The sequence below is a fragment of the Paramormyrops kingsleyae genome, chromosome 14, assembly GCF_048594095.1.
Source record: "Paramormyrops kingsleyae isolate MSU_618 chromosome 14, PKINGS_0.4, whole genome shotgun sequence".
Lineage (NCBI taxonomy): Eukaryota > Metazoa > Chordata > Actinopteri > Osteoglossiformes > Mormyridae > Paramormyrops > Paramormyrops kingsleyae.
In genome coordinates, this window is record NC_132810.1 from 20,771,294 (window position 1) to 20,798,430 (window position 27,137).

The 27,137-nt window shown below is 45.2% G+C and overlaps 1 protein-coding gene across 1 annotated transcript; it reads right to left on the reverse strand.

Moving 5' to 3' along the window:
- Positions 1–141: 141 nt before the first annotated feature.
- LOC111857891 (uncharacterized) lies at positions 142–26,770 on the reverse strand. The gene is made up of 48 exons (XM_023839116.2): positions 26,117–26,770; positions 25,601–25,736; positions 25,413–25,485; positions 24,718–24,906; positions 24,502–24,615; positions 23,815–24,009; positions 23,448–23,595; positions 22,646–22,785; positions 21,652–21,804; positions 20,940–21,041; positions 20,694–20,852; positions 19,960–20,057; positions 19,704–19,830; positions 19,152–19,355; positions 17,589–17,778; positions 17,201–17,325; positions 16,922–17,122; positions 16,499–16,620; positions 15,604–15,832; positions 14,702–14,901; positions 13,982–14,134; positions 13,636–13,729; positions 13,175–13,312; positions 12,980–13,089; positions 12,736–12,847; positions 12,599–12,648; positions 11,636–11,812; positions 11,360–11,456; positions 10,731–10,896; positions 10,231–10,369; positions 9,599–9,752; positions 8,883–8,978; positions 7,910–8,062; positions 7,295–7,518; positions 6,520–6,658; positions 5,741–5,861; positions 4,440–4,549; positions 4,185–4,334; positions 3,894–3,944; positions 3,569–3,751; positions 3,163–3,315; positions 2,794–2,928; positions 2,313–2,465; positions 1,553–1,762; positions 1,046–1,166; positions 824–880; positions 600–727; positions 142–440 (listed from the first exon to the last, which is right to left on the reverse strand). The coding sequence occupies exons 2-48, from the start codon at positions 25,729–25,731 to the stop codon at positions 321–323; spliced, it is 6,594 nt and encodes a 2,197-aa protein (XP_023694884.2). The 5' UTR covers positions 25,732–25,736; positions 26,117–26,770; the 3' UTR covers positions 142–320.
- Between the last annotated feature and the right edge of the window lie 367 nt (positions 26,771–27,137).

The following is a 27,137-nucleotide window of genomic DNA, read 5'->3' on the forward strand; positions in this document are numbered from 1 at the left end:
ATTTATGATGGTGTGCTTGTCCCAGTTAATCTGAGGATGCGTTTTTCTTAAGATTTATATACCAGAAATTCTGAGCATTCCTCCGTTGGATCTACTTTTGTGTTTACATGAAATAGAGACAATCTTCAATAGATGGTTTTAATGAGATTGCTGTGATCTGCAGGTGACAGTCAGGCATTTTAGAAGTGGCTGTAACATACAGCTGAACATTGACTGTGCTGAGTTTGAGCCGAGGATCGATGGGGCTCTGTTGCCGTGCGGAAGGTGTTTGCTTTTTCCACACGCAGCTCGTGTTGTGGGCATTGGGAACAGATCGGGTCTCACCATCTGTTCCCACAGCCCTTATTTAGCCTGAGCTGAGAGAGGAGTTTGGAGGAGCCAGTGCGGTGGAGCGTGGGGGATGGGTCCGCTGGGGGCTGTGTCCGTAAGCGACTGGGACCCTGGGGGTGGTTTTGAAATCATTTTTAGCTTTTTGGAACAAACACACACAGTCAAACAGCGTCTGACACTAAAACATGACACATAAAACATTCTGAGTTTTCCTTATAGATAGAGGGCAATAAGGTGTGAGTTTCCTCCACTGCTCAGTAAAAGCTCACAGTTTTAGGTCTCTGCAGAAGGACACCGAGGTTGTCTGATCCGGGGTCTGCGTCGGCCCGGCCCTGGGCGCCACACCGGACGGAGTGAGATGAAGGGCGGGTGGCTGGTACGAGGTGCTCCACCGACCCTAAAACGGGTGGTCGTCAGGCCACGCGGTCAGTGTTGGCCGTTGCCAGGTAACGGAGGCACCTAGTCACTGGGTGGGTGGGTGGGGGATACTGACCTGCTGAAGTTGACTGGGTGCTGGGAGTCGTTCTGGAGAAAGGGGTCCTATTCTGTCCTTTAGAAAGACAGGAAGAATGTTAAACTTTTGCGACTACAGGTAAAAAAATGCACACGGGGGACAGTCACTGCGTCACGTTCCCCTCAACGGAAGAAAACGATTCATGCTAATGTCAGATTTAGCGCAGGTCTCCAGCGCCCACTGCTGGCTGTGTTTTGGTACCTGAATAGGGGCCGCCTCTGTGCACCTCTGCCTGGGTGTCGGAGAGCTGGTTCCGGAGCCCCTGCACCCGGCGGAAGGCGTCGAGTTTCAGCCGTCGCTCCTGCAGCAGCTGGGCCCTGACCTTAAGAATCAGGGGGAGCGAGGGGTGTTTGCGGAGAGCGGCCTCTGCTGAATCACCCGCACGCGGTCTGGGTTGAGCTAAAACTCCGGGATCTTAAAGGCCTAGCAGAGTCCTGTCTATATGAATAGTATTGGCTCTCATCCTGCCTGGCATGTTAATTTTAAGAGCTGCGATTCATATATACCAGAAGAAGAGCCGGTTTCTTGGGTAGATAGGGTGGGGGTACTATGGTGATATGGAAGGTAGCGTCAATGCACTTATACCTTCTTTGATTAATGGTTGAAAATGACCCCTCCACAGCTCCTGACCGAATTCCACATGTTCAGCTCGCGCTTTGCATGACTGCTTGGCAATAACATCTCAGCTCCCCATCTGGTGGCCCCCACCTGTTTGATCTCCTTCTGGCTGTGCAGCTGCTGCAACTGGTTGGCCCGGCTGCTCCTCTGCAGCTGTGCGTCCAGCTCTTCCAGCTGTTGCTGCTTGTCGCCCACGACTCGCCGCAGCCGCTCCAGGCTCAGCACACGTGCCCCCTCCAGGCGCTGCCGGCCCACTGCCTGCAGGGCCAGCTGTTGCTCTGCGGCCTGCAGTCGCTGCCTCTGCGCAGACGGTGAGTGACGTGGGTACAGTAATCTGTAAGGGCCACTCCTGCTGACACGCGAGTCGTGCCAAACTAGCATCTGTAAATGCTGTCAATGTGGGTTTGTTTATCTCAGATGCTCAACATCTTTTCTAAACTTTGCTAATACACAATAGCTATGTATGCCATTATAGATTAAAATCAATGTAAATAAAATATAAATAATGCAGCTATTGAGTTAATCTTGCTTGTTTAGATGTGTCTTGGGGCTGTTATATGATCTACTGCTTACTCTACTGTCAACTCTATGGCCTTCTTCATCCTGAAGCCTACTGATCTCCCTGTAAAGAAATGTTCTCCTTGTTCTGATCTAAACTGCTCTGACAACAAATAAATTTGTCCTTTCATATATTTTGAAGTCTGTGCTAACCAGGGTCGACTTTATCTGTCTCTGTCAAGATTTCGTGCTCAGGTCATTTAAGGTGAGTGCCCTAAACATTGTCTTCATCACTCAAGCTGAAAGGTTACTACTCAAAGGCCAAACTACAGTGTATCCATGCTGCGATCACCAGAGAGAGCAGCTGCTCAGTGCCGTCGCTGTGCGCCTCGCGATCCTGTTCCAGGGCTGCCCTTACGGCCTCCACTTCCTGTTTGAGCAGCGCCACTTCCTCTCCGGCCACCATCTTCACCTGCAGGCCCTCCCGCTGATACAGCAGTGCCTCCTGCACAGGGAGGTGGGCCAGAACCACACGGGGCCCTAAATCAGCAGCAGCCACCTGCACTGCAGTGCCGTTTTACTACGGTACAATTTTGTATTCACTGTTTTTAGAAAATGTTCGAGCACCACACAGTGCAATGAAAGCACAGCACACAGCCTGTGATATGCCTACTATCTGTGCAATGCACCAACATTTAATAAGCATTGCAAAGCATTTGTCCATTAAACTTATAGTAAGTAGTTTGCTTAATACAGGCCCGCAGAGCCTTACACTTGGGGATGGTAGATCAGCACAGACCACTGACAGACTCCATTCCCTCCATCCCACTGACCTGCTGGTACTGGTGTAACTGCCGCTGCAATTTTCCCTGGATGGCCATCTGTCTCCACCGGTGCAGGGCCTTCAGCTTGCAGAGCAGGCCTGCCAGGTGGCCATGTTCTTCCCACGTGTCCTGCTGCTCTTCATGCTGTCCGGGGAACAGGTGTCGATCACGCTGATTATTAACGTTGATGTTTAGGTGCAGATGACTAATGTCCGACCCATTGAAGTGGCACACAATTATTCTCCAGTCTCCCTTGAGAATTGAGCCAGCTATCTTTCGACCGTGGTTCTAAGTGCCGTGCTATCTGTTGGTCCATCACGATGTGGAGCTCTGAAATGATCGTATTTGAAGGTTTGCTAGATGGGCCAAGCTCCTTACCACTTTCAAAGCAGTCTGCAGAGCCTCATGATCTTCTGTGGCGCCTGGCCTCCTCTTCAGCTTGTTGATGCTCTCCACACCTTCTCTCCGAACTCTGGTGACCAGCTGAGTCACATCTCGTTCCGTCCTCACGTGACACTCATCCAACCTTGACTGTTCATCAGAAGCAACAAAGGTTAGTTGACCTCAAGTCAATCCACTAGTCACCCAGTTTGAGGATTTCAGCTTAACGATCAACCAGCTTTTGTAATGCTTGACCATAAATTTACTCTTGAACAATCTTTTGTCAAACATTGAGCATTGTTCATACAATTTACCCTCCCTCACACACCGTGACCAAGTAAGACTTTAGACAAGCTAATTAAGTTGACATTAGGAGACAGACAGACAGGATGGGCTTCCTCACCTTTAATTGACAGCAGCAGGAGATGAGATGTTGGACAAGTGTGTCGTAGCGGCGGTGCTGGGAGTCTAGTTGCTCCTGCAGCCCCCCGCTGTCTTGCTCCGCCCTGGCCAGCCGTGCTCGCAGCGCTGTCATCTCCAGCATTGTGCTGCGTGTGAGCTCAGCAAACCGGGACAAAGGGAGGCCCTGCAAGATGACGTACAATAGACACCTTAAGCTGTAAGTAAGGCCTGGATTCCTCCCCACTGTGCTTGTGTGGATGTGGATTACAATTAAAGTATTAGCTTTGCGGGAATCATCCATGAAACTTAGTCATTATGAACCACACCTGCTCAGAGGTCTTCTGATGTTTCTGCAGATCCTCAGATACTTTCAAATCCTGGAATTATCATAATTATGGTAAATATGGGCAACCAAGGGCCACAGTTAAAGATCCCTCAAAGACCATCAATAGTTATTGAGTTGTTTCAATTAAATTCAATGAAAATGTTTTAGTGGAAAGATTATCATCATAATCATCATTGTGTAATCATATTGTTAGCAATAATAATGTCCAAATATCTAATGGCATATTAGGGTAGCCTTAATGCCTCTCCTCACCAGACCCACGGGTTTGTACCTGTTCTCTCTGGAACAGCGTCTGGGTCACGTGCTGCAGCAGGTTTTCATAGAACAGAGAGTAGGCCTGGAAATTACTGCGTTCCCGTCCCATGACGGCACACCCCAAAGCCGTGAGGCACTCTTGCAGATGGGTCTTGGCAAGCGTGAACTGAAGAACATATTATCTGGTCTGTGTGCATTTTTGATCTGGGAACCACTAAGGAATACCTTCACCTAACTCTGTAGGCACATTACATGGTCCAAGAAGATTTACCTTCCCCTCAGTCTCCTCACAGCCGTCCATGAGCTGCTGCATGAAGTTTTCCACTATCTGTGGCCGTTCAGGAGAGAAACACTGCTTCACAGAAGGTCTTTTCCATAAATCTAGTTAGAAGAAAACCAGACAGACAGCTGGCTTAGAAAAGGCATTTGTGCTACAGTTTACTCAAAACTCAGTTATGTACAAGAACCCTTGTATGTAGTACTGAAGCACCTTAATTCTACATGTAGACTGGAGTCCTGCATGGGTTTGGGTACCCAATGGGTACCTGACAGGTAACCCACAACTTTCAATGGAACCGGGTGAAAAATATCCTAAAATTAACTTTGCGGTACGGGTACAGGTATGGGCGGAAATTAATAGGGCATGGGTGGACCATGGTTGGCAAGCACGTGTTTTTAAAACAAGCAGGCTATAATTTTATGTTTTTTTTTTTTTTTTAAATGTAAAACTCACTTGTGGACGCGTGTTCACAACCGCTTATCCTATTCGGGGTCAAGAGGGGTCCTGACCCTATGAGCAAAGGCGGGGAACAACCCAGGATGGGTCGCCAACCCATCGCATGGCACACTCACGCACCATTCACTCACACATGCACACCTACGGCCAATTAGCCTCAGCATGTTTTTTGGACTGCGGGGGGGAAACCCACAACGATACAGGGAGAACATACAAACTCCACACACGTGGAGCCATGGCGGGGACTCAAACCCTGGTACCAGGAGTGTGAGACAACAGTGCTAATCACTGTGGCGTCATGGTCTGTTCAATGTGAAAATAATCTCAAGTCAAGTGGGGCTTTATTGCCATAACAGAGGAGTTCAGTGGCAGGTGATAACAAGCTCCCAGGTCCATAATGCAAGATACAGACAGAGGTTAATGGGGGTTCGTGACCTTAAGGCCAAATAGGAGGACACTGCACACCAAGGGGTTAAGCATAAGACTACAGGGACAATATATGCAGGTAAAATACAGAACTAAGTGCAGTGATGCAGTGATGCATACAGGGGATATTTTAAGGTACAAAAAAACAACCCGAGGAAATAGAAGATAAACGATTGAACGCTACAGCAAAAAGTAGCAATGAACAATAAATAAAGTGACTGGAACTGGGGGGCATAAATGCAGTAAACAAAAGAAAAAGAATTGATCTGAGAAGATGCAAGAGGACCCAAAGGTAGTGTTTCCTTTAGGAAATCCACGCAAACAAAGAGAAAATGCAAAATGCCCCCCCAAGAGAGCCGAGGCCCACATCTACACAGCCAGGAAAAAGGTCTTTATGTGTGTTTGAGTACCAGTAGGAAGCCCCCCGCTGAGGTGCCCTCGCTCGGAGATGACCAGGTTCAGCTCCCTGCGGATTCTGCTCTGTGCTGCAGCAATCAGGTCGCACTCCATACACTCCAGCAACCTGCCAAGCTGAGCGGTCGAAATCAATGAAAGCACAGCTTCCATCGTAACACAGGGATTACACCACAGTGAATTCACAAAGATCCATAAACACAAAGCAGTAAGTGCCTGAAGAGCACAGTGACTCTGATCACATCACTGTGATGTTTAAACCTACATCAATATTATCTTTTTAAGGTATCATGGTAAATAAGTTTTACCATAAGGGAGCCAATCTTATCATTAACCAATGATATGTTTTGAATCATTGACTGACAGGGGAAGGGGTGCTCTGGGGGCCAATCAGCTTTCAGCTGGGACACCACCCTTGTATACATTGCAGTCTGATGCTGCTTCTTTCCAAACTACAGGAATAGACTTATTTTAATTTAATGAACACTTTTCTCCAACTAAGGCTCAGAGTGCTGGGTCAGCCAGTGTTCCTGAAGCAACTGGGGGTTATGGGCCTTGATTTAGGACCCAATAGTGGCATCGCTTCTCCAGACATGGAATTTGAACAGCAAACATTTGATCAGAACACAGAGTCCTAACCCACTGTGCCGACTCCGACTCAGATTAGATTATGTCATCTTTGTACATTTCAAACCATCTACAAATGTTTTGTTCTGTCACCCAAAATAGGGTTTGGCAAACTGCTCAGGAAAGTGACTTTTCCCCATCGCTTTACCTGCTGCGTTTTGATGTCCACCTCGGAGGCTCCGGTGGGGAGCGGGACAGGCTGGCCCTCCGCCCACACGCTCCCATACTCCTCCTCGCTGCCCAGCTGCCGGACCAGGGTCCTCATGCTGGGGTACAGAATTTCCTCTCTGCGGGACGAGAACAATTAACAGAACGTGTTTGCTGGAGGTCTGGCAAAGTAGTGTGAAGTCTACTTTGTGGTTGTTACTGTCAGGGAAAGTCAGGAGGAGAAGCCAAATAAACGTGTAAGAGCAGGACAGGAGACTTACAAAGATCTCCTACGTGGGAGTACCATCCTAAATTTACTTTACAATATTAAGGTAAGCATGATATATATTGTCAACAAGTGAGCAGCAGGATGGGAACCTTGTTGCATTTTGATGCTGATGGGAGGGGGGGGGGGGAGTCCCCCTTGTAATATTTTGCCACCAACGTGCTCACAGAGAAATTTCCCAACCTTCCCGATACCATGTGATGAATGTGCCACTTTAAGCAGTAACTACATATTGTACATAAATATATGTATTTTCTCATTTATTTAACAGACGCCTTTATCCAAAGCAACATATAACAGGGCTAAGGGTCTTGCTCAGGGACTCGCTGGTGACATCACTCTGTCCCTGGGAGACCTTCTGATCACAGAGCCTCCTAACCCATCCCCAACATGTCTGTTGATTTTATATGACATTATTTGGAGATGTTTAGCCAAGGATTTCTAACAGTGTATGACAGGCGAACACAAACACTGAGCTATAACATCTGACCTATAGAGGCTGGAGTATTTCCTGTACAAGCTGGTGGTGTTGATTCGCTCCACGCTCAGCTGGCGCTGACCCCAGGCCGCTTTGAAGCCCTCCAGCTGCTTCCAAAGCACTAGGAAGGCCTTCCTCGTCGTGTAATCATGCAGAGGGTCCCACCAGGGGCCCGAGGAGATGCCCACGGACCCCGTTCCCATGTCATCCTCCTGGTCAGTGCGGCCCTGGGTTTCCTGTAACGTGCGTGTAATGGTGGGTAATTGGAAAAGCATAACAGTATGGAAATGCCAAGGTTCTGCTGAACTTTCATTGTTGTCATTATCCTTTACTAGGTGACAGATAACTAACACTGCAGAACACGTTTAATTGAATTATTAAATTTAATTACAGTTTGCAATGTTAGGAAACACTGCCTGGAATAATATACTAAACACCGCAGACTGCAAAACTAACAGTGCAGTTTTATTTGCTGACATTTAACACATTTTTAATGTGAGAAGCGTAACCAAATCATAAAAAAAATGCAAAGGGAATACTTTAAAGGTGATGTATAAAGATGAAAACAGTGGAATGTTTTCTCATATTATTATTGGTTAGACGAAAGCACCCCCCCCCCCCCCCCACCTCACTATGGGGACGATCCTCCGAGCCGCTTTCCACACAAAAGGGGGCGACCGCTTGCCCGCTGCTTAGGACGTCCTCCAGCAGAAGGGACACGGCAAGCATCTCGCCATTGGCGGCCATCCGGCCGCGGTCGCTCAGACCGCTCAGACACAGCTGTGAGCGAAACGAGGGAATACAAAAGGCACCGAGGCCAGCACACAAGAGCGGCCATAAACACCAGCAGGGTCACAACGGGACCGCGTCTCGCTGACTCACTTATCAAGATCGAGAAATTTTATTGGTCACCAGGGCTCGAACCGATATTAAGCTTCCACGAACGGATCAGCAGCGAGAGGAGACCTGCTGATAAAGCACCAGTAATGTCTCCTCAAAAATTTATGAGAGTAGGAGCTCTCTCGCTGGAGAAAATGCAGAAAAGCTACACTCCCTGTTATATAGCCTTGCACTATTAGTAAGTGCTGGACAGAGCTGTTAATGATCAGCAGGGAATGGAAATATTATATCACAACAAAAAACATTAGGGCAAAGCTGTATGTGAACACAATTCATTTGTAAGGTGCTTTTTTTAAGCAGAACTTTAAATTTGCTAAATTTGCTCATGTTTGTACTGTTACGTTGATGTAAGATTGCTTATAAATCTGCCAGTTTATGCTGAGCTTGACAGACTGCCTAACCGGTATTACTGGTTATCAGCTCATGCTATTTAAAAAAAAAAAAACACTTACTTTACATAAGAGGTCCAACAGCACAGTGAAAATGAGTAAGTCTTAGACAATATAGTACTATTCATTTAAAGTGTAGAGGCTGCGTTATTTATAGCACCCGTGTTACGTGCGTTTTAATCAAGAGTGTACTATCCTGAAAATGATCATGTGTATTCTTGGGGGGGAAGGAGGAATATAATTCTAAAAAATGGCTTGAGGCTACAGATAAGCTGCCAGAGCCTGCCATCAGGGGACCGGGGTCGGAATACCTGCATGCACTGCTCAATGGGACTGATGTCACAGATGGTCACTGGGAACAGGCCGTGTCGTCCAATAACGCCCCTCCAGGGGTACAGTCTTTCAGCCTGTGCGGCGGAGAGCACAAAATCCAGCACGTCTGTCAGCTCCTTCACGCTCGGACCAAAAGCTGGCAGATTTAGAGATTAGGCCCAAGAAACCGGAGATGCCGTTTCAGCAACTTAAACTGCATGCTGAAGTCACAAAAACGATGTCTCCAGGTTTCCCAAATTCTGATTGGATCCTTTTCACAGAAAGGAAACCCTGCCCTCCCTCACGTCGCCCGACAATGTATATACTGTATATACTGAGTTCTGTCTCCTTTTATATAGTGTACAGTACAATTAACCATCACACCTCACATTTTATTTATTTAGCAGGTACATTTATTCAAAGCAACATTCTTTTCTTTTTTTTTGATAAATCAGGGTCAGACTGTTCCTGAAGCAGTTAGGGGTTAAGGGCCTTACTCAGGTGCCCCAAGGTTAAATCACTCTGCTAACTCTAGGATTTGAACCAGCACACTTCTGATCACAAAAACAGCACTGAGTCACACACTGCCCCCAACTTAATTTACCAGCTATGCACATCCAAAGTTACTGTGATGGCTATAGGCTTTTCCATGTATTACCATGAACTACTGATGCAGTACTACATTCAAACAGCGGAGGGCCTGTAAGATACTGACCTGCATGCAGTGCGGCTCCAGTGCCCGGGGCACACGCAGCTGCGAGTCGCGCGCACTGGCACTCACACTGTCGCTCAACGCGGAAAGGGCGTGGCCCATGTTGTCTGTGACTGTCTGACAGTCCGCACAGTCGCCAGAGGACAGGAGAGCCTCCCTTATTTAGCAAAAGGAGATACAATGACATATAATATAGCTGCTTTTGTGCTAGAAAAACCCTGTATAAAAATAAACACAATGAGGAGAACTGGTTCTCAATCCTGGTCTCAGGCTTCCCCTCCCAGACAACATTACACTCCCATACAGGAAATCAAGGACCTTTGTTATACCTTTTAAATTAGATAAATAATAAATCACTAGATGGATTTGGACAGGGGTGATTCTAGGATTTGACCCTTAGGGGGACTCAGCCTACTGAAGAAATAGGGGACACTATACCCCAAAAATAGAGCATTGCTAAATGGTTTTAGAAACATTATTTTATGGTGGGGCTGCAGTCCATCCTAGGGATTCAAATAGCGTTTGGTCATTATTTATGGATACTATTTATGGAAGACTGCCATACAGACTGAACCTTTTAGCTACGTTTTGGCCTTTCAATCGTTCACAGAGGCTTTGTCTGTCCGCCTACTTGCCTGATGCAGTGGCGAACAGCCACGTCGAACTGCAGGAAGAGGAGCTCGCGACGGAGGCGGAGCAGCCGGGCTATGGCCTGCGGGCAGCGGGGGTCAGGGAGCGCGGCGATCCGCCCCTGGAGGTCAGCCAGCTCCGCCCCTTAAAAACATCACGGAGGAGCGGTTAGAGAAATGTCCCGGGGCTGGGGGAGGGGGGTCTGTACGGCACCAAGGTCGTACAGGACACCCACCGCGCCGTGATGTCGACTAGGCCTGCCTTTGTTCTGAAACCTGGGCCTCACTGCCTACTGCCTGAGTCCATTTCTGTTGCCACTGAGCTCTTCATTAAATATACTGTACTGATTAAGCTGCACCAAACTAATCACGCAAACAAACCTGCTAATTCGCTCATTATGGATTTTTGTTGAATAAAAATGAATAATCATTTAAGCACCTCCTTTTAGGACATAGAAATGCCCCCCCGGTTTGTGTTTGAGCATGTTGTCGGCGCAGATGCTCACCGATGCCCTCGGTACCCCCCCAGTCGGCAGCAAGCGGTGCATGTCTCCTCCCGCCGGAGACCCCCACGGAGAGATTCCCCAGGTGCGCAAAGCCAACCAGGTAGGAGACAATGTCATGAAGCGCTGACACCATGTCCAGGTTGAGTTGGAGAGCCTTGGCAGCAAGCTGAGAAACAAATCGGTGGCTCGCAGTGTATGCTAATGGAGCGCGATCGCTAACCCTTAGCATTTTATCACCCCACGTATAAGACGTTTTTTCATCGCTAGCTACAAACAAAAACTCAAAACCTGCAAGCAAAACAAAAAAAAAATCTGCCAAAATTTTTTTTTCGATAATACTTTTAAATATTGTACTGCAAATACAAAAGCGTACATTCTCATGCATACATTTGACACAACTAGGGCTCATCATCACAATGAATTCTGACGGACATTTTTATCAAAATGCAAACACGGTATTAAAAACATAACCTACGTTATATCAATTTGAACATTTTGCCACGGACCCAGTCCGTGTATGGATGGGTTACCAATCACTGGCCACTGCTTAAACTCTGGTCTGTTTTTTACTGTAATAAGTCACCTGCATGGTCCCAAGGACAAACCAGTATAAATATTTTAACTCTTACCACATCATCCATGGATTTAAACATAGTCAAGACCTCGGAGAAGTCGGGGATGTACCACAAGTTGAGAAGTTTCTTTCCGTCTTCAGAGAATACACGTCTGAGTTTGGGTCCAGAAAAAAATTGTCCAAACAAAGGGGGTTCATTGCTATGAATTCCATCATCCTAACGTTTCTCAGCCTGCAGCATCCTCATTCTGGGTACCACACAGTAGGGCAGCACATATGTACTGCAGTTTAATATACCACAGACATCTGGAACATACCCCAAGGCACCCACCTGACATCAGACTGAACCCCATGCTCTGAATCCCGGTCGCTCTTCACCTCATTGGCTCGTCCCACAGTAAAGTAAGTCTGACGGATGGTGGGAAGGTCGATGAGTATTGCGTTCAGGCTGTGGTAGAGGCCCACAATCTGTCCCCTCACGCAGCTCTGAGACATCCGCATACTGAACCTAGGTGTGCACATCGCTCCCTGTTAGGCTTAATCCGCATACCGAACCTAGGTGTGCACATCGCTCCCTGTTAGGCTTAATCCGCATACCGAACCTTGGTGTGCACATCGCTCCCTGTTAGGCTTAATCCGCATACCGAACCTAGGTGTGCACATCTCTCCGTTAGGCTTAATCAGCATACCGAACCTGGGTGTGCACATCGCTCCCTGTTAGGGTTAATCCACATACCGAACCTAGTTGTGCACATCGCTCCCTGTTAGGCTTAATCCGCATACCGGACCTAGGTGTGCACATCACTCCCTGTTAGGATTAATCCGCATACTGAACCTAGGTGTGCACATCGCTCCCTGTTAGACTTAATCCGCATACCGAACCTAGGTGTGCACATCATTCCCTGTTAGGCTTACAGTCTCAAAGAAAAGCAGCAGATTAACTTTGCAGGAGACGGCAGGATTGAAATCTGTGACCCAAAAGCTTTTAAAGCAAGTAACCTTAAAACTCCAAGCTGAGATGGAAATTTTAAGTGTCAGCTAAAAGTAATACAACTTCAAGGCCATATTTAATGACTAACAAAAACTTCATAGCAAAATATTTCAGCGGCACTCGTTCGGCGCTGTTCAGCTCTTCCAGCGCTAGTGCTTGTAAATTTTAAAACTGCAATGTAAGCAAATATAACCATAAATGTCTGGATTTCAGACAATTTTTCCTCCTGGAACACAGGTATGTCTCCTTTCTGAGATAATTGTGTTTTTTTTTTGTGGGTCATTGAGGAACGTCCAGACACACCTCTGACAGAATTCCAGAATTAGTCTCCTTTTGAGCTTGGTCACTTCATCCTGCAGCAGGAGAGATCAGTTCAGTGACGGTGGTGGAGGCAGGCCGAGAACCAGAGCAATGGAACATGGCTGCATGGAGGAACTCACAAGGTTTCTCGTAACAGATCCCATGACCTCCTTATTCCTCAGAAAGACATCGAGCATCTTGTCTCGGAGGACTGTTTTCTCTAACTGGATTGATACAAATGATTCAGCAAGTCTGGAAATAGAAAGTATAAGATTACAAGGTACATGTCTCGCTGTACACCCATCCTTCTACAAACATCCCCTATAAGAAACCCAGTACGGATGGTGTTTCTCGTTCATGTACATAACATCAATCATAGCTCACCTCTGCATGGTACCTAAATCTCGTCTGGTCTTATGCTGGCTTCTGGATTCTAGGCCCACATCGTTCTCTCCCCTTCCGGAAGGTTCCACTTCCGTAGTGGAGGTATCCTCCTAGACAACACATTGATGTCTTCAAAAGTTCACACATGACAAGGTCCACTAAGAATAAATAAGGTATATAAGATAGTCAGGTTACCCTCTCTTTTGCCCCCACAGTCCTTTGCACCCAATCACAGAGGCAGGCCAGCTTCACCGCACCAATCAGGGCATTCTTCTGAGTCACCTGACAGGCCAGGGCCACCTGTAGGTTCTCTATCCCCGAACTGCTCATGAGCTGGTGATGTTAGCCAGAGCAGAGGGATGGTGCAGTGTTAGTACACTCTTGGTTGCCCTGAGGGGCTGAATTCTTACTACATGCTCAGTTTATATATAAGCACAGGAAAGATAACCAAGCCAAAACGAAACTTGGAGAAACAACAAGGCAGGCCCACTCACATAAGGTGGACAAGGTTGCTTTAAAACACAATCAATGTTATACCTATAGGCAATAGTGAAGGAGAAATTCCTCATGACCAAACAGATAATATTTCAGTTTTATAAAACAAACACATAGAAATATTACTGCACTACTGTGTTTAGTGTATGGTATTAGATTACATGGACCACTGCTTCTTCTGTGTAGAAGCTGAATTTCCCAATGTGATTCTCATCAACTTCCTGGACTGCCAGAACCAGGCTGGATGGAATATATCTGTAAATACATTGTTATTCCTAAATCCAGTCTCCTATCCAACAAGCAGGAGAGTCAAACAGAATTTAATCTGCAGAAGACAGGGGACACTGCAGCGAATATTGAAGGCAGCGACAAAGAAAATCCCTAGTCATGTTCTCTGATGGACATGGTTTAATTAAAGCTTAACTGTATTTGGATTTAGACCAATCAGATGCATGCGTTCATAATGAAGCCTGGAGGCTGGGGAGGGGGGGCGGGCAGACTCTGCACCTGTCAACACTGCTGTCATCCTGCGGGGGGGCTGTTACGGGCTCGGGCACTTTCTCTGGCTTCTCCCTGAGGGCCGCTGTCTCGAACGGCACGGGCCGCATGTACAGATGGAACTTCCCGAAGCCCATTAGGAGAGCGAGCCTCTCGTATAACCTTGGGGAATCGAGACAGTGTTTCAGGTGTGTTGAGGAGGGAAAATAAAAAGCAGGGGCAGGAGCTAAGGGGGATTAGGGATGTTGACAGTCACCGCCAAGGTTTAACCGAGCAGGAACCATCAGAAGAAGGCAGAGAGAAAGTGGATCCAGCGGCTGCGTCTGCTGCCAGTCAATCCGCACATTTATGAGGGGACCCCGGGATTTGGCCACAACCAGTCACTACACTTATTTAGGATACGCTGAAGCAGCATGTTCTGATAACCAGTTAGCTAGCTACGATCGTCTGGTTCTACTCGCTAGCTATTTATTTATAATTTATTTATTTTAGTTTTCGAAACATCTGAAGGGAGGCCCCAAGGCGAGTTTTGCAGTGGGGTCCCAGGAAGAACAAAGCGGACCCTAAGTGGATCAAACCAGTCAGTTACTGACAGGGGGATGCCTTTCGCTATGGGTTTTATTTTATCTACTACAAAAAAAATTACTCAAAGGCTGCAACTTTGACAATACATTTAACATTCATTTCACTTAGATGTCTCTGAAGACAAGATCATCAGCAGAGCTTAACTGCGACAGACTGCCGGTCTCAGTGGCAGACTCGATCAGCCGATGCCTGAGGGTAACGAGCTCCAGCAGTTTGCCGAAGGTCTCCACGACGAAGAGCTGCCTCTCTTTGCCGGTCTTTTCCTCTCTACCGACTGACTCCACGACCGACAGCCCCACATCTCTGACGAAGAACGGGTCCTCAAAAAACACATCTGAAAATAACTGACAAGACAGGGTCGCATCTGTCATATCAACTGACATGTCTTCATTAACCAGACAGTGATGTTGTACAATTCGGTAATTTTTTCAAGCTTCAAGGAACATGAAATGCAGTATATTTTTTATTGCAGGGTAGGGTATCAAGGGAAGACAAGACAGTGCCATACAGAAATGACTAATACCATGCCTTTTCTGTAACCGCTTGTCCTATTCAGGGTCATGTGGGGTCCAGAGCCTATCCCGGTGGCTATGGACGCAAGACAGAGTACAGCCCAGGATCGGGCACCAACCCATCACGGGGCAGACTCACACACCATTCACAATTTGGTAAACCCAGTTCACCTTAGTATACCCTTGGACTGTGGAAGGAAACCAGAGTACCCAAAGGAAACCCCATGACAACACAGGAAGAACATGCAAACTCCACACACATGGAGCCAATCTCTGGTCCAATAGGTGTCAGGCAACAGTGCTAACCACTGCTCCATCGTGCGATTCAAACTTGGATTTTCTTTACATCCATCCATCCATCCATTGTCCAACCCGCTTATCCCACTGGGTCATTTCTATTGAATTTATATAGCTGTACATTCTTCCACTAATATTATCCGACGATGAAACTTTAATGATATCCCTCAAGGAGTAGATATCTGTACAAATCAAATGGCATTTCTCATTAAATATTTAGACTGAGAGCAGACCCACATCTCGCTGGATCTGAGGGCTATACGTGGCCCCCGCAGGGAGACGGGCGTCCCATCTCTGCAGCGCCTGCCGCAGCACCTGCAGCTCCAGGGCCAGCTTCTCGTGGACGCTCGTGGTCCTGTCTAACTGGCTGAAGTCTGTGCAGAGCTGCCTCAGGGTCTGGAACACGTGGGTCGCCAGGCAGAGGGAGGGGTGAAACTCCAAGAGGAAGATGCTCTTTAAGGCAGAGCTGTAACACACACACACTCAAACACTTAACACGACTATCGCTATATCTAAAGCAAAGTATCCAGTTAGAGTCTTGGGATGTCTAGCTCTTACACGCTCCTACAATAACTATGTTACTATGGGAAGTCACCTGACACGTGCCTTTGGGGTCAATTTGACCCCAGGGTAGGTATGACAGCTACGGATGCTTGCTTTATTCTGTAAAAATGTTGCAAATTTATTGGTTTTATAACAAAATCATATGCTTTATTCATTTGTCTACTAGTAATAATAAATTGAGATCCAAATTATAGTTCTGAAAGAGCTGTTCTGACAAGCATCACTGGGTGATTTTAAATTAAAACACATCATTTAAACACATTTACAATAATATAACATGTGAAAGAAACCATTTGTGTTTAGTATCCCTTTGAGAGCCAGTGGCTACAATTGCAATTAATAGCGAAATGGCAAGAACAGGACTGAATGAGTCAGTCAAAAAAATTATGAAGCTTAATAAAAAGATACTGTCTGGGTGGAAGATATGTGTAGATATGTGTAAACCCTGCATGCCAATGGACGTCTGTTATGAAACAAATAAATTTGCAACATTTTTACAGCAAGCGTCCTAAGACTTTGTGCTCGTGTATATGCCCACTGGCCATGCAGATTAGCGATTAACTCTCACCCGCTGCTGCTGATGGAGACCAGTTGCTTAGGGATGTAGTTCAGAGGCAGGCCGTGCTCATGCCACGTCCCATTCTGACCATCCCTCCATATCCGCTGAAGATACTGACGACACTCATCTATCTGACATCGCAAAAACAGAAGAAGTCTTGGTATGCAGTGCGGAAAATCCAGTTTTGGGTGATTTTTTAAGGTGACAACAAGACTAAGATTGGGCTGTTTTGTTTATTGAAATGCATCTGGACTTGGCATCCTTAAAAGAGGACCAACACTTGTTTGGTCTGTATTCAAATCATGACCCTGCTTTCTAGAACTCATTTTTCGATATTAGTTCTAATTCTTTGCCGCATTTCCTGTTAAAGAATTGTGCTAACAGCATAAACAATGAGCTCTGTTCCACCCATCAGAACATTTCCCGTAGTACCTGGCAGTTGAGGACCGCTTTGATGAGTTCCTGATGGCTCTGTAGGCAAGCCAGCTCCGCCCTGTATGTCTTAACAAAATACCCATCATCCAGATCCATCTGCGGCCTCCTGTGCATGATGTCTGTGATGACCTGCGCCAGCTTGACCCTCTCTTCTGGATCTACCACATGCTGGTAGGCCTCAAAGTAGCAGTCCATAAGCTGCTGACACGAAGGGAACAGGGTCACCATGATAGCGGAAGAGCATTAGCGTTCTGCTCGTACAGCCGGCACACCTACGCGAATCTTGCTCCTAAGAAAGTCAGCTTCACACTTCCACAGGTCCAGCAGAACTGCCAGCCGATCCACATCTGCCTGGGCCCAAGACAGAAGGTCACACGGCTGCGGGGCTGAAGAATTTGCTGCTTGAAACGTCACACACACAAAAAAAACAACGTTAAATGGATTTGCAAATGACTCAATAATATAACATCCAGTAAAAAAAAAACTGAGGTATATGGATAGAAATATTAGCTTTTGAAATTCGTTTAGAAGTACTTACATGCTAAGTATTACCTAATAAGACACTGCATTTTTTCATTCATTAAACACATTTGCCAAAATTAAAATGAGATTTGAAATGAATCCTGCCGTTTTACCTCGTGGGTCTACCAGGCAGTGTACTCACCTCTGTTCTGGATATAGTGTGAGGCCACCAGAAGCACAGTATTTTCCAGTTGTCTCAGATCATTCAAAGCCACGTCATAGACAATATACAGTCCACAATGGTCCTGGGTGTGGAGGATCTCCTGCTCAGAGCTATAAAAGTCATGCAGGTTCTCTGCATCAGGAACATCCATGACTTCAGCGCAATGGACCTGCAAAAGCCAAACCCTTGGTATATTAAGCCGATATATTTAAATTCTACATTCAAGCCATGAGCTTCACAAAATATATGCCATGTTGCACCATTAAATATTCCAAGGAAATACTGAAAAATAACACTGAATAACATTGTAATTTAAGGAACCACAGACTCGCCCCACCAAAAAATAAATCAGCAATGGTCTGTATGGAAGGATACATAAAATTTAAGCTTTGAATTTCCATACGTAAACATAATTATCCTGCTACTTTCAAAATAAGCAGGCTAACTTTCTACCAAACCCCCTCCCCCCTTCAATATCAAGGCCAACAAGAATGAATGTGACTGAAGGAAGCTGGTTTTATGTGGTTTTCCACTGGAACCAGAATTCATGACAATCTGTTGGAGACATAGGTCCCACTGGACGAAGAACCACCTGAAGAGAGTCAAATATGTGTACTTAAGGGTCTATTACTTCACTTTTACAATATTTACCAAAATCCACTCTACCATACAGGAAAATATAAAAACAGTGCAATCCAAAAATATATTCTGTAAGACCCCCATTGACTGTATGACCACATAGTATTTATTCCAACATTCCTTGCACCGACATGCACGCTTGCACCTTTTGTACAGTTATCAAACACACAAGCACAATATATAAATCAACTGTACTGTTTGTGACATTGTCTTGCTTTAACTATGTATATATTTACTGTATGTATGCCAAGCTGGCGTGTAAGTACTCTGGAGAACCACTGACAACTGTAGACAAATTCGTTGTGTGTGAGCATATTTAGCCAATAAACCCGATTTTGATTACATTGAACCAATCAGAGAATACAAAACTCAGAATGGCTGCAGGAGGTTATTGGTACTGGGGGATTCTGGTATGCAGAAGATAAGAAACCAAGATGCATGGGATCATCATACCCCATGATATCAAAGATAATGGAGACAAGCCTTCTTGGCACATCCTGGTATTAAACAGGACAGAAGAAAGCACGCAAATGTACAGCATTAGCCAGGACCTGGACTGGCAACAAAAGGCAAGGCAGTTGATATATCTTGCTGCCAACCATCAGCTGGGTGGGGGTGGGGGGGATCTCTGGTATATATTTTTTTTAAATTCGCAAAGCATTTTCCATTAACCATCTCCTGCGATCAACCTGAAAATTCACCGAGATCGACCATCGGGTTGGGCACCCTTGGTATTTAGGGTAAATAATTCCAGGGTTGGGGAAGAAAGACTGCCCCTCACAAGCCCCGCCCACCGGGAAAATTCCTGAGCTTCCTGGTGGCCAGTCCGCGTCTGGGGTTAACTACTGACAGCTAACATGGGTGAAAATGTGCGTCAACCTATCAACTTAGCATCTGACTCACCGTGTAGTCCGCGGGGGTGCTGTAGAGGTAGTGATGAGAACCCAGCGCCCCCGCAAGGCCACTCCCACCTGTAGGGGCACTCATGAGGTTGGACATCTCAACATTGCTGCTCTGTTTTCCAGGATCCTCTCTGAGGGCTACTGCGTCATAAGCGAGCGTCCTTTCCACGGATCGAAGGTAGTTCAGCATTCCCAAGCAGGAGCGCTGCGAACGAGGGATGCACTCAGCAAACCACATGCGTGGCCCAGAAGAACCACAAATGCTCTCAAACCAGGTATGCAAAACAGGTCTATTCTGGGCAGCATTGCATCATGAATCACCGTAGCCTTTAAATGAATAAGCAGTAACATGAAGCAATCAATGAGTTTTTAGATTTTCCATTACATAATTAGTTGAAATTTGTCTTTCTTTACAATTTCATTTTTTTAAAAATTAAGTACAATAGTACAATAATTAAAACTCATCAATCAACATGATTAACCTGTTGGTTTCTCAATAGGAAACCAACCGAAAGACAGATGTTTCAGTCAATAGTTCACTGCTAATGCTTACCTGCAGTGCCCTAACCCTAAGATATCGTAGGTAGAGGAAGGATAAGAAGGCTCCCCTGGAAAAAACTGGATCTTTCCTGCACTTCAACTGTCCTTCATCCAGACACAAAAGCTGCATGCTGTCCACACTAAAACAGTAGGGGTGGCATTGAGTATGTAGACTCTGGCAGGATGAGCGTTGAAATAAGCACGTAGCACAAGTGCTTCTAATCACACAATGGTTTACTCGATATAACATCAAATTGTTTACGTTTTACCCTGGGTTCGTTAACGCGGTCGATTGTTTGGCACCGTCTAACGTCTTTTCCCTGCAGTCACCATTTTCGAATGAATCACTGTCCCGCTGGTTCGATTCCTGCGGGGGGGAAATTAGCCCATTTTCAACACACAGCTGATATAATAAATAGACAAATTCTCTTCCTCCCCAGGTGGTTTCTCTCCATCTATTCTTGGAAAGGGGTGAAAGGTGGGGGCAGGATGACGGCTGCCTCCGCCCTGGATATGCTCTGATGAGATGTTCGCCTCTTGACGCCTGACACCAGGAGCTCCAAGGCAGGTTAATAGCTGAAATATCAATAACGCTTTTCACCAAGCAGACTGGAGTTCTGAGGTAAAAATCTGTGGACTGTAAGTACGTAGCTGGAAGCTCTCTCCCTGCTGCTTAGTGCACCATCTCCCTCTCCAGCACACATTAAATTATTACTTGGGTTAGGCTTCACGGCAGATTCTTCCATTACTACGTTAAAACCTCCATTAGATGTAAAGAAGTGCTTCTTTTACATGTCGTTTTGTCTGCTAAAGAATACATTGTTATTTACATTTCAACAAGTAGCAAAGAAACAGTAGTTGTTCAATATATGGAGAAACTGGACGTTTTTTAAGCATGTGTGTAGTTCTTCATCTAGTTGGCAATTAGTTTTCTAGCCAAAAGCAACATTAAGTTACAGTTATAGTACCTTTACCAGTGTCACGGGCAGGAAGATTTGTGTACCTGAAGGGCACGTGTACCACGGTATATCATCGCCCAGATGTGGGCGGAACTTCGGCTGGTGCGGCATGAAGTCGCCGGTGATGGCTGGTGTGCGGCAAGGTCATACAAAGAGACTGCATAGTCCTTTAGGGTCTCTGCTACCACCAGGGAGTCTGATACCTGGAGTCAATACGCATTGCTCATCGTTAAACTCAGAGTGGGAGGCAACGCACCCTTTCTTCACACGTGACATGACTGTGTTCCTACCTTTAAGAGCCTATTGAGCATGTCCAGCAGCTCATCCTTATGGCACTGTTGTCGAAGTTTAGTCATAAGTTTTTGCTGCCAGGGATCAAGTCTGGGCGTAACCTGTGCTCGGTAGACAGCGGAGATCGTAAATGTATCCAAATACTATGATTCCGGATGACCCAGCAATCTAATCCCTGCTAACAGAGCTAAAGGTCTCCTCTTTACAAACACTCCTTTCGTCAGATTCTCTTACAATAACTGTGCAATAGCAAGAATGTGTTTATAATGCAATCATGTAGAGTTTTATATCACCCATTTATATCACAAGACAAAATATCACACAACATTGAAAAGTGCCCATGTAAACAATGTCGGTCCATTTGTCTATTGAAATATAATGTAACCTGGAACTAGTAGGGAGGAAAAACTGACTAAAACGATATTTGATACCCCATCAGTATGAAATAAGATAATACAGGGCTGCACTGCAAACAACAGCACTGCCCTGAGCAGCAGAGAGCAGGGGTCTATCTCACAAAGCAGGATTTCTTGCTTAGCCGGATAAGTTGCCAGATTTAAGGTAGTATGGGCTAAAGGGACTTTATCTTTGTTTGCTTAGATTTAGCCCAGACTACCTTAAATCCAACAAGTTATCCGCCTAAACAAGAATCCCTGCTTCGTGGAACAGGCCCCAGCAGCAAAGTGTGTTTTATACGTTTCCACCACGTACCTTGATAAAGGGGATCCAGGTGGCTTCTTTTTTCAGAGCCATATTGGGGTCCTTCCTACCCCACTGCTTCTCTAATGCTTCAGTGCTGCCGTACCTGAGGAAGGTCCACATTGCCTCCTGCTTCGCAAAGACAGTCTTGAATTCATTACGCACCTTTAATAAATAAAAAAGGCAAATGTATTTATTAAGAAATCACAGGAGGCCAAGGGTGACAGCACTATTGGCTTTCAGTCTTCATTTGTCAGCTAGCATAGAAGTGATATAAACTTCACATAAAGAATGTTAGGGCAAAGTGTGCAAAACAGAAAAAATAAAAATTGCCGGCAGGGATGCAGCTGAACAGCTTCAACTAGGCGCTCATTAATTCATCAGAAAAAAAGGTGCCATTTTATGTGCTCTTGTAAGAGCCATACATAGATTTACATAAAATCAAAACAAGTCTCTTATGTTTTGGTAAGTTTATATTAATGGGTTATCTGAGTATGCACTAATCAGAGCTAACAATTACCCCAGTTAATGAAACCGAGCTGCCCCTGGGTGCATTGCATTGTTAATAAATAGGGTAAATTTGGTATGGATCTTTAAAAATAATAACTAGTAAATGTCTGTCTCCCTATTTTAAGTTTGGCTTTTGCTAACTAAGCATTGAAAATGCTACACAACCTTGCCAAATCCAATGGGAAGGCTTGTGGGGCTTGTTTTATTTCCAGAAAAATGTTCTGAGGGTGAATGAAAAATGTTTTGTTTAGAGAGATAACCAATCAGATTGTAGAGGAGGTGGGTCCAAGCAACTACAAGAAGCGGGACCAACCAATCAGATTCTTGGTTCTGCCTTGTTACCCATCATTTTTCGTTCTGCCCTCAGAACATTTTAGTGTAAGCAAAACTCCCATGAGCAATGGGAAGAGGCAGAAAACAGACACTCCCATCATTAACTGCCCATATCCTTCATGTGCAGATAGGAAATCTGTCACAAATGTATATTATGGTTTACCATGTCAAATAACTCTATTTCATCTGCACTGGTCCTCATATCCGCTATGTTATACTTCATGCTGAACTGAGAGACGAGCTCTTGCAGCTGGGAACTAAAGTTCTCCAGCTTCGCCATGAATCTGGGCAGCTCTGAGACCCCTTAAAAAAACAAACAGGGAAAGAAATGTATTGTGAATAAATAGTTAACATCATATTACTTAATTGTATCTTCTCCTTTTCGGAATTATCCTCAGCTGAACTGTAACGTTTCTCAGACTTCCGCCTGATAAGGAGGTTTTGTGAGGATTTTGACGTCTGAAGACAAATAAGGCTCACTAGATATTGCATGAATCACAACTAATCCTCAACAATGGGATGCAAAACTTAGCAAATAGAAAATTAGCATGCTTAAATTAGTACCAGAGGGTTTGAAGGTGCAACAGTGATTGAAGTCTATGAACGATTAATCTTTAGGGACCTGATCGTGTTTAAAAGGTTGTTAATGACCTTAACTAGCCTACTGCAGTTAAAATCCAGCCGCATATGTGGAAAATGTGGCTTTTAATCATTGCAAAAATAAGGTAGCCTAAAATTATGATTGAAGTTAAAAAACACATAGAAACAATGCAGCATATAGGAGATTTGGAGGGTATATTCCTGACAAGGAAAATTAATTTTAAATGTGTTCTTCAGCAAGGTCAGCCTGAACGTTCAGCTGCGCTTTTTAGTTTACTTGTGGTATTGTCTCAGATCATCCTTAGCAAGCATTTGCATTTTGTCAGAGTTGAGTAGAGAGCTCCCCCTAGTGGGAGTGCCCTTACCATCGCGGTCACAGGAGAGAGATGGACGTGTGCCAGACACCTGGGGCACAGCGGAGGCGGAATCCTTTCGAACCGGTGTCCCTCCAGCCAAGCGACTCCCCGGGGAGTCCTGATGTTCCCACTCACCTGCTGGCAGATACTGCAGTTCCTACAGCACAGAGAACCCCAGCAGCGTATGAACATGGGTCAGTAGATGTCAGAGGTGCCTCAGCGAAGACATACAACCTGTGTTTCCCTCCGAGGATGTCAGCAGAGCCGTGGTTATTGAACACGAGTACATTAAATGCTGTGCAAATCGGATGAACAGAAAAGCCCTGCTAAGGCATGGATACTCCAAAGCTCTTCCAGTCTTCCTAGACGGTCTTACCCGCAGAAAGCCGTGGACAGTCTTCACTGAGTGAAGGTAACACACCAGCCACTGCAAGTAGATAACCAAATCTTCCAAAGTGACCATGTTGATGGAACTGCCCTTGCCCAAGAGCACCTTTTCCCTGGATGGTGCAAGTCTCTGTACCCTCTGAGTTGAGTCCTCATACTCACTCATCAAGTTGGCCAGTTGTCTCTGTCAACAAGTGGCATCAACAGGTACTCAATGACGAGCAGTAGAAACACTACATTCTATCCAACAATGCACAGAATGAACATTGTCCATTGATCTTTCGAGCAGTTAGCCTATATCCAATGTCTGTGATTTTAGCTGTGACAATATACAATCAAGCGATGCATAAATAACTGAACCAATGACATACACGTGCCCTTCAGGTACACAAAGTTAAATTTAAGAAAGATTAAATTTCCTGGTTGGGACCCATTTCAACCATCTCCTCTAAAATTAGAAACACTTGGTGCAAAGTAGTGGCTTCCTGCTCTGTGTGTTCACTTCAGGAACATCCAAACTACCAAGAGACGCTGATAAGTTTTACACACACACACATACACACACCTACATCTCACTGTGTTCATAAGCATAAAGGCCCATTTTCATCCTTATGCGTCATCTCTTTCATTTGCCTTGACAAAATGTTGGATGAATCCTCTATGTGTGAAGACGTACCTTGTATGTGGGATACAACATCTCAATGACGCTGGCATGTCTGCAAAACCTCCTCCATCTCAGCATGTGTAGATATTTGCACAGTGCCAGATGGTAGCATCTGTCTGCATAGAACTAAATCAAGTAGCTGCAATTAAACCCGAGGCAACCAACTGGCGCCAATCAGCAGCATTCAATTCACATCAAAAGGACCTATTGGGTTGGATCTTATCTTACTTCCCTTTGGGGATCTTTGTCATATGGTTTATTGGCTTGCCAATCCACCGGCCTTGTTCCCCGCTTGCGGTGGGCTACCTGGTGTAGGAGCAATGGTAGGTTCTCGGGAGTGTATTCTCTGCTCAGGCAGCTCTCTAACTCCCCCTGTATCACCTCCGCCTGAGAAATGAGATGCCAAGCCCCTGGCACCTGCGTCAAAGAAGACCACCAAATTCCGAGTAAGCGGAGCGGCAAAGTCAGGCCTAGGTCAACAGGCTCTGCTAATGTTGCCCCCTGAGACAGAGCTAATGTCTAAACAGGTGTTGTATATTTTAATGGAAAATGCTGGTTATTTTGAAACGTGGTACAGAGCAACAAAAATATCTCACACAAAACCGAAAACCTTCAGGGCTCACCTATAGTGCTGCCTTGATGCGATAGTTTTTCTCTTTTTTTTTCAAGAAATGTAGCTTTCTAGATTTTTCTAGGCTTGTTCTTGCAAAGAAAAACTTTTTTTTTTTTTGGTTATGCACATCTGCGGCAAACAGATCTGGTTCGCGTCTCACTGGTAGCAGTCAGACGAATGGGCCTAATAACCTTTTTCACACTTAGTCAGTTCACTCACAAAAGGTTGACCTGAAAAAACCCAGTTCCTGTTCCCTATATAACGCAGGCTGAAGGAACAAGAAGCAGCGGAACCCAAAATTCTCTCTCACCTGTAGACCTTTCTTCAGCACCTGTTCTCTCTCCAGGCGAAAGTAGGAAATGTCCTTTGGGATGGGAATAGAGCTTAAAAAAATCAACGGTGAATTTATTTTAACAGCATAATTATGAAATACCCAGTATATGGTATACAAGATGAATAATCGCGCAGTGTTATATTGGTTTGTTGTGATGCTATTACCTGTAAAAAGGTGTCCCCCCCAGAATCCCGTTCTCCTCTATCTCCGTCTTAAGTAAAAAGAGCTGAACTGAAAGCTCTTTCTCCATCTGCACCAGCTTCTTTGTGGAGGAGATCTTATAGACCTGGGCCATGGTGGCTGGAGTCACGTGAAATCGTTATTATAAATGTCACACATAAGCAAAGACGCTTCAGATATGTTATGATACAATAGTTTGCGTACTGTTTTGCTGTTGTAATAAATGCACATAACCTATAGAATGTGACTCATTTCATACCTACTAAACACACAGAAAGCCAGTTCTAGAATGAGTATCACAACGGATAACATCGCAACCATTATGAATCTTTATGGATAATCGTTCAATTAATCTATTTCTAAATTCTGTTTATCAAATTAAGCGTGGCATTACGCCTAGATTATCTTGTCTAATGGTGCTGCGATAAAATGATACATCAACACGTCAAAATACAGAATTCATTTGGGAGTTAAACAATGGTTATCAGCGAGGAACATACATCCACTAACAATCTTAAAATAGCACCGAGTAAATAAGCGGTCCTGCCAAGAAATCCTCAGAGCGGCGATAACAGCTTGCAGACAGCACTTCGGTTCTCTACTGCACTTTGATTTCAGTGGTTCAATAACCGCTAAAAACCAAAGTAAAGATTGTTTCTGTTTTACTTACTGACAAAAGTCTATACGTATTGGGGGACGAAGGCCTGTTTTGTGTATTCAGCCTTTTTCGTTTGTATACGTGGGAGTGCCAGAAAAGTAACCATAGTGACAAAATACACATACCTAACGAAAGGGGTTTGGACTGTTAAAATGAAATTATGTAACAACATCACAGTTCAGCGGATTATGGAACAAATGTTCAATTGTTCAAGCCGCTGTCCAAGTAGGAGTTTATATGATATCAACTTTTTGTTTTAATTAACTATAACTTCGCAGCCTCGCAGTAGGCTGAAGAATAGATTTAAAAAGATGGGTAAAAGTCTACTTCATTTTACATCGTTGCATATCTCGTTTTGACATTTTGGTAGCAGGTATTAACTCCCTTTAAATGTTCTAATTTTTCAGAAAGCACAGTTTCCCAGGTGGTCGCCACTATATTTGTCGATAGTAGTGTGTATTTTTAAATTAAATGTTGCTATCCAAACGTGCCGTTTTACTGCAAACATGCACCGGTCCGAGCAGACCAGTGTTCACTGGTCCATCTGTCTTCGAGCTCCTGTCCTGTCCCTGGAGGTGCCGCCCGATGTCACGTGCTTTGCGGCCAGATGATTGGTCAGGGCTGCAGGTTCTCCATGGATACACGGCGCAATTTCCCGTCTCGCGCAGGAGAGAACACGATGTCATCTGTGTGATTTGCAGCGCTGCTGTAATACTGCAGATAATAAAGCCGCGCAGGAAAAGCCGCTACCGTGACCGCAGTCGTGTGTTCAGCTGGTGAGGCACACGGACAGGCTAGCTGCGTTTGCCTTAAGAATTCCCAAGACAAGCTATTTTATCCAGCTTTCATGTATATATTGCCCT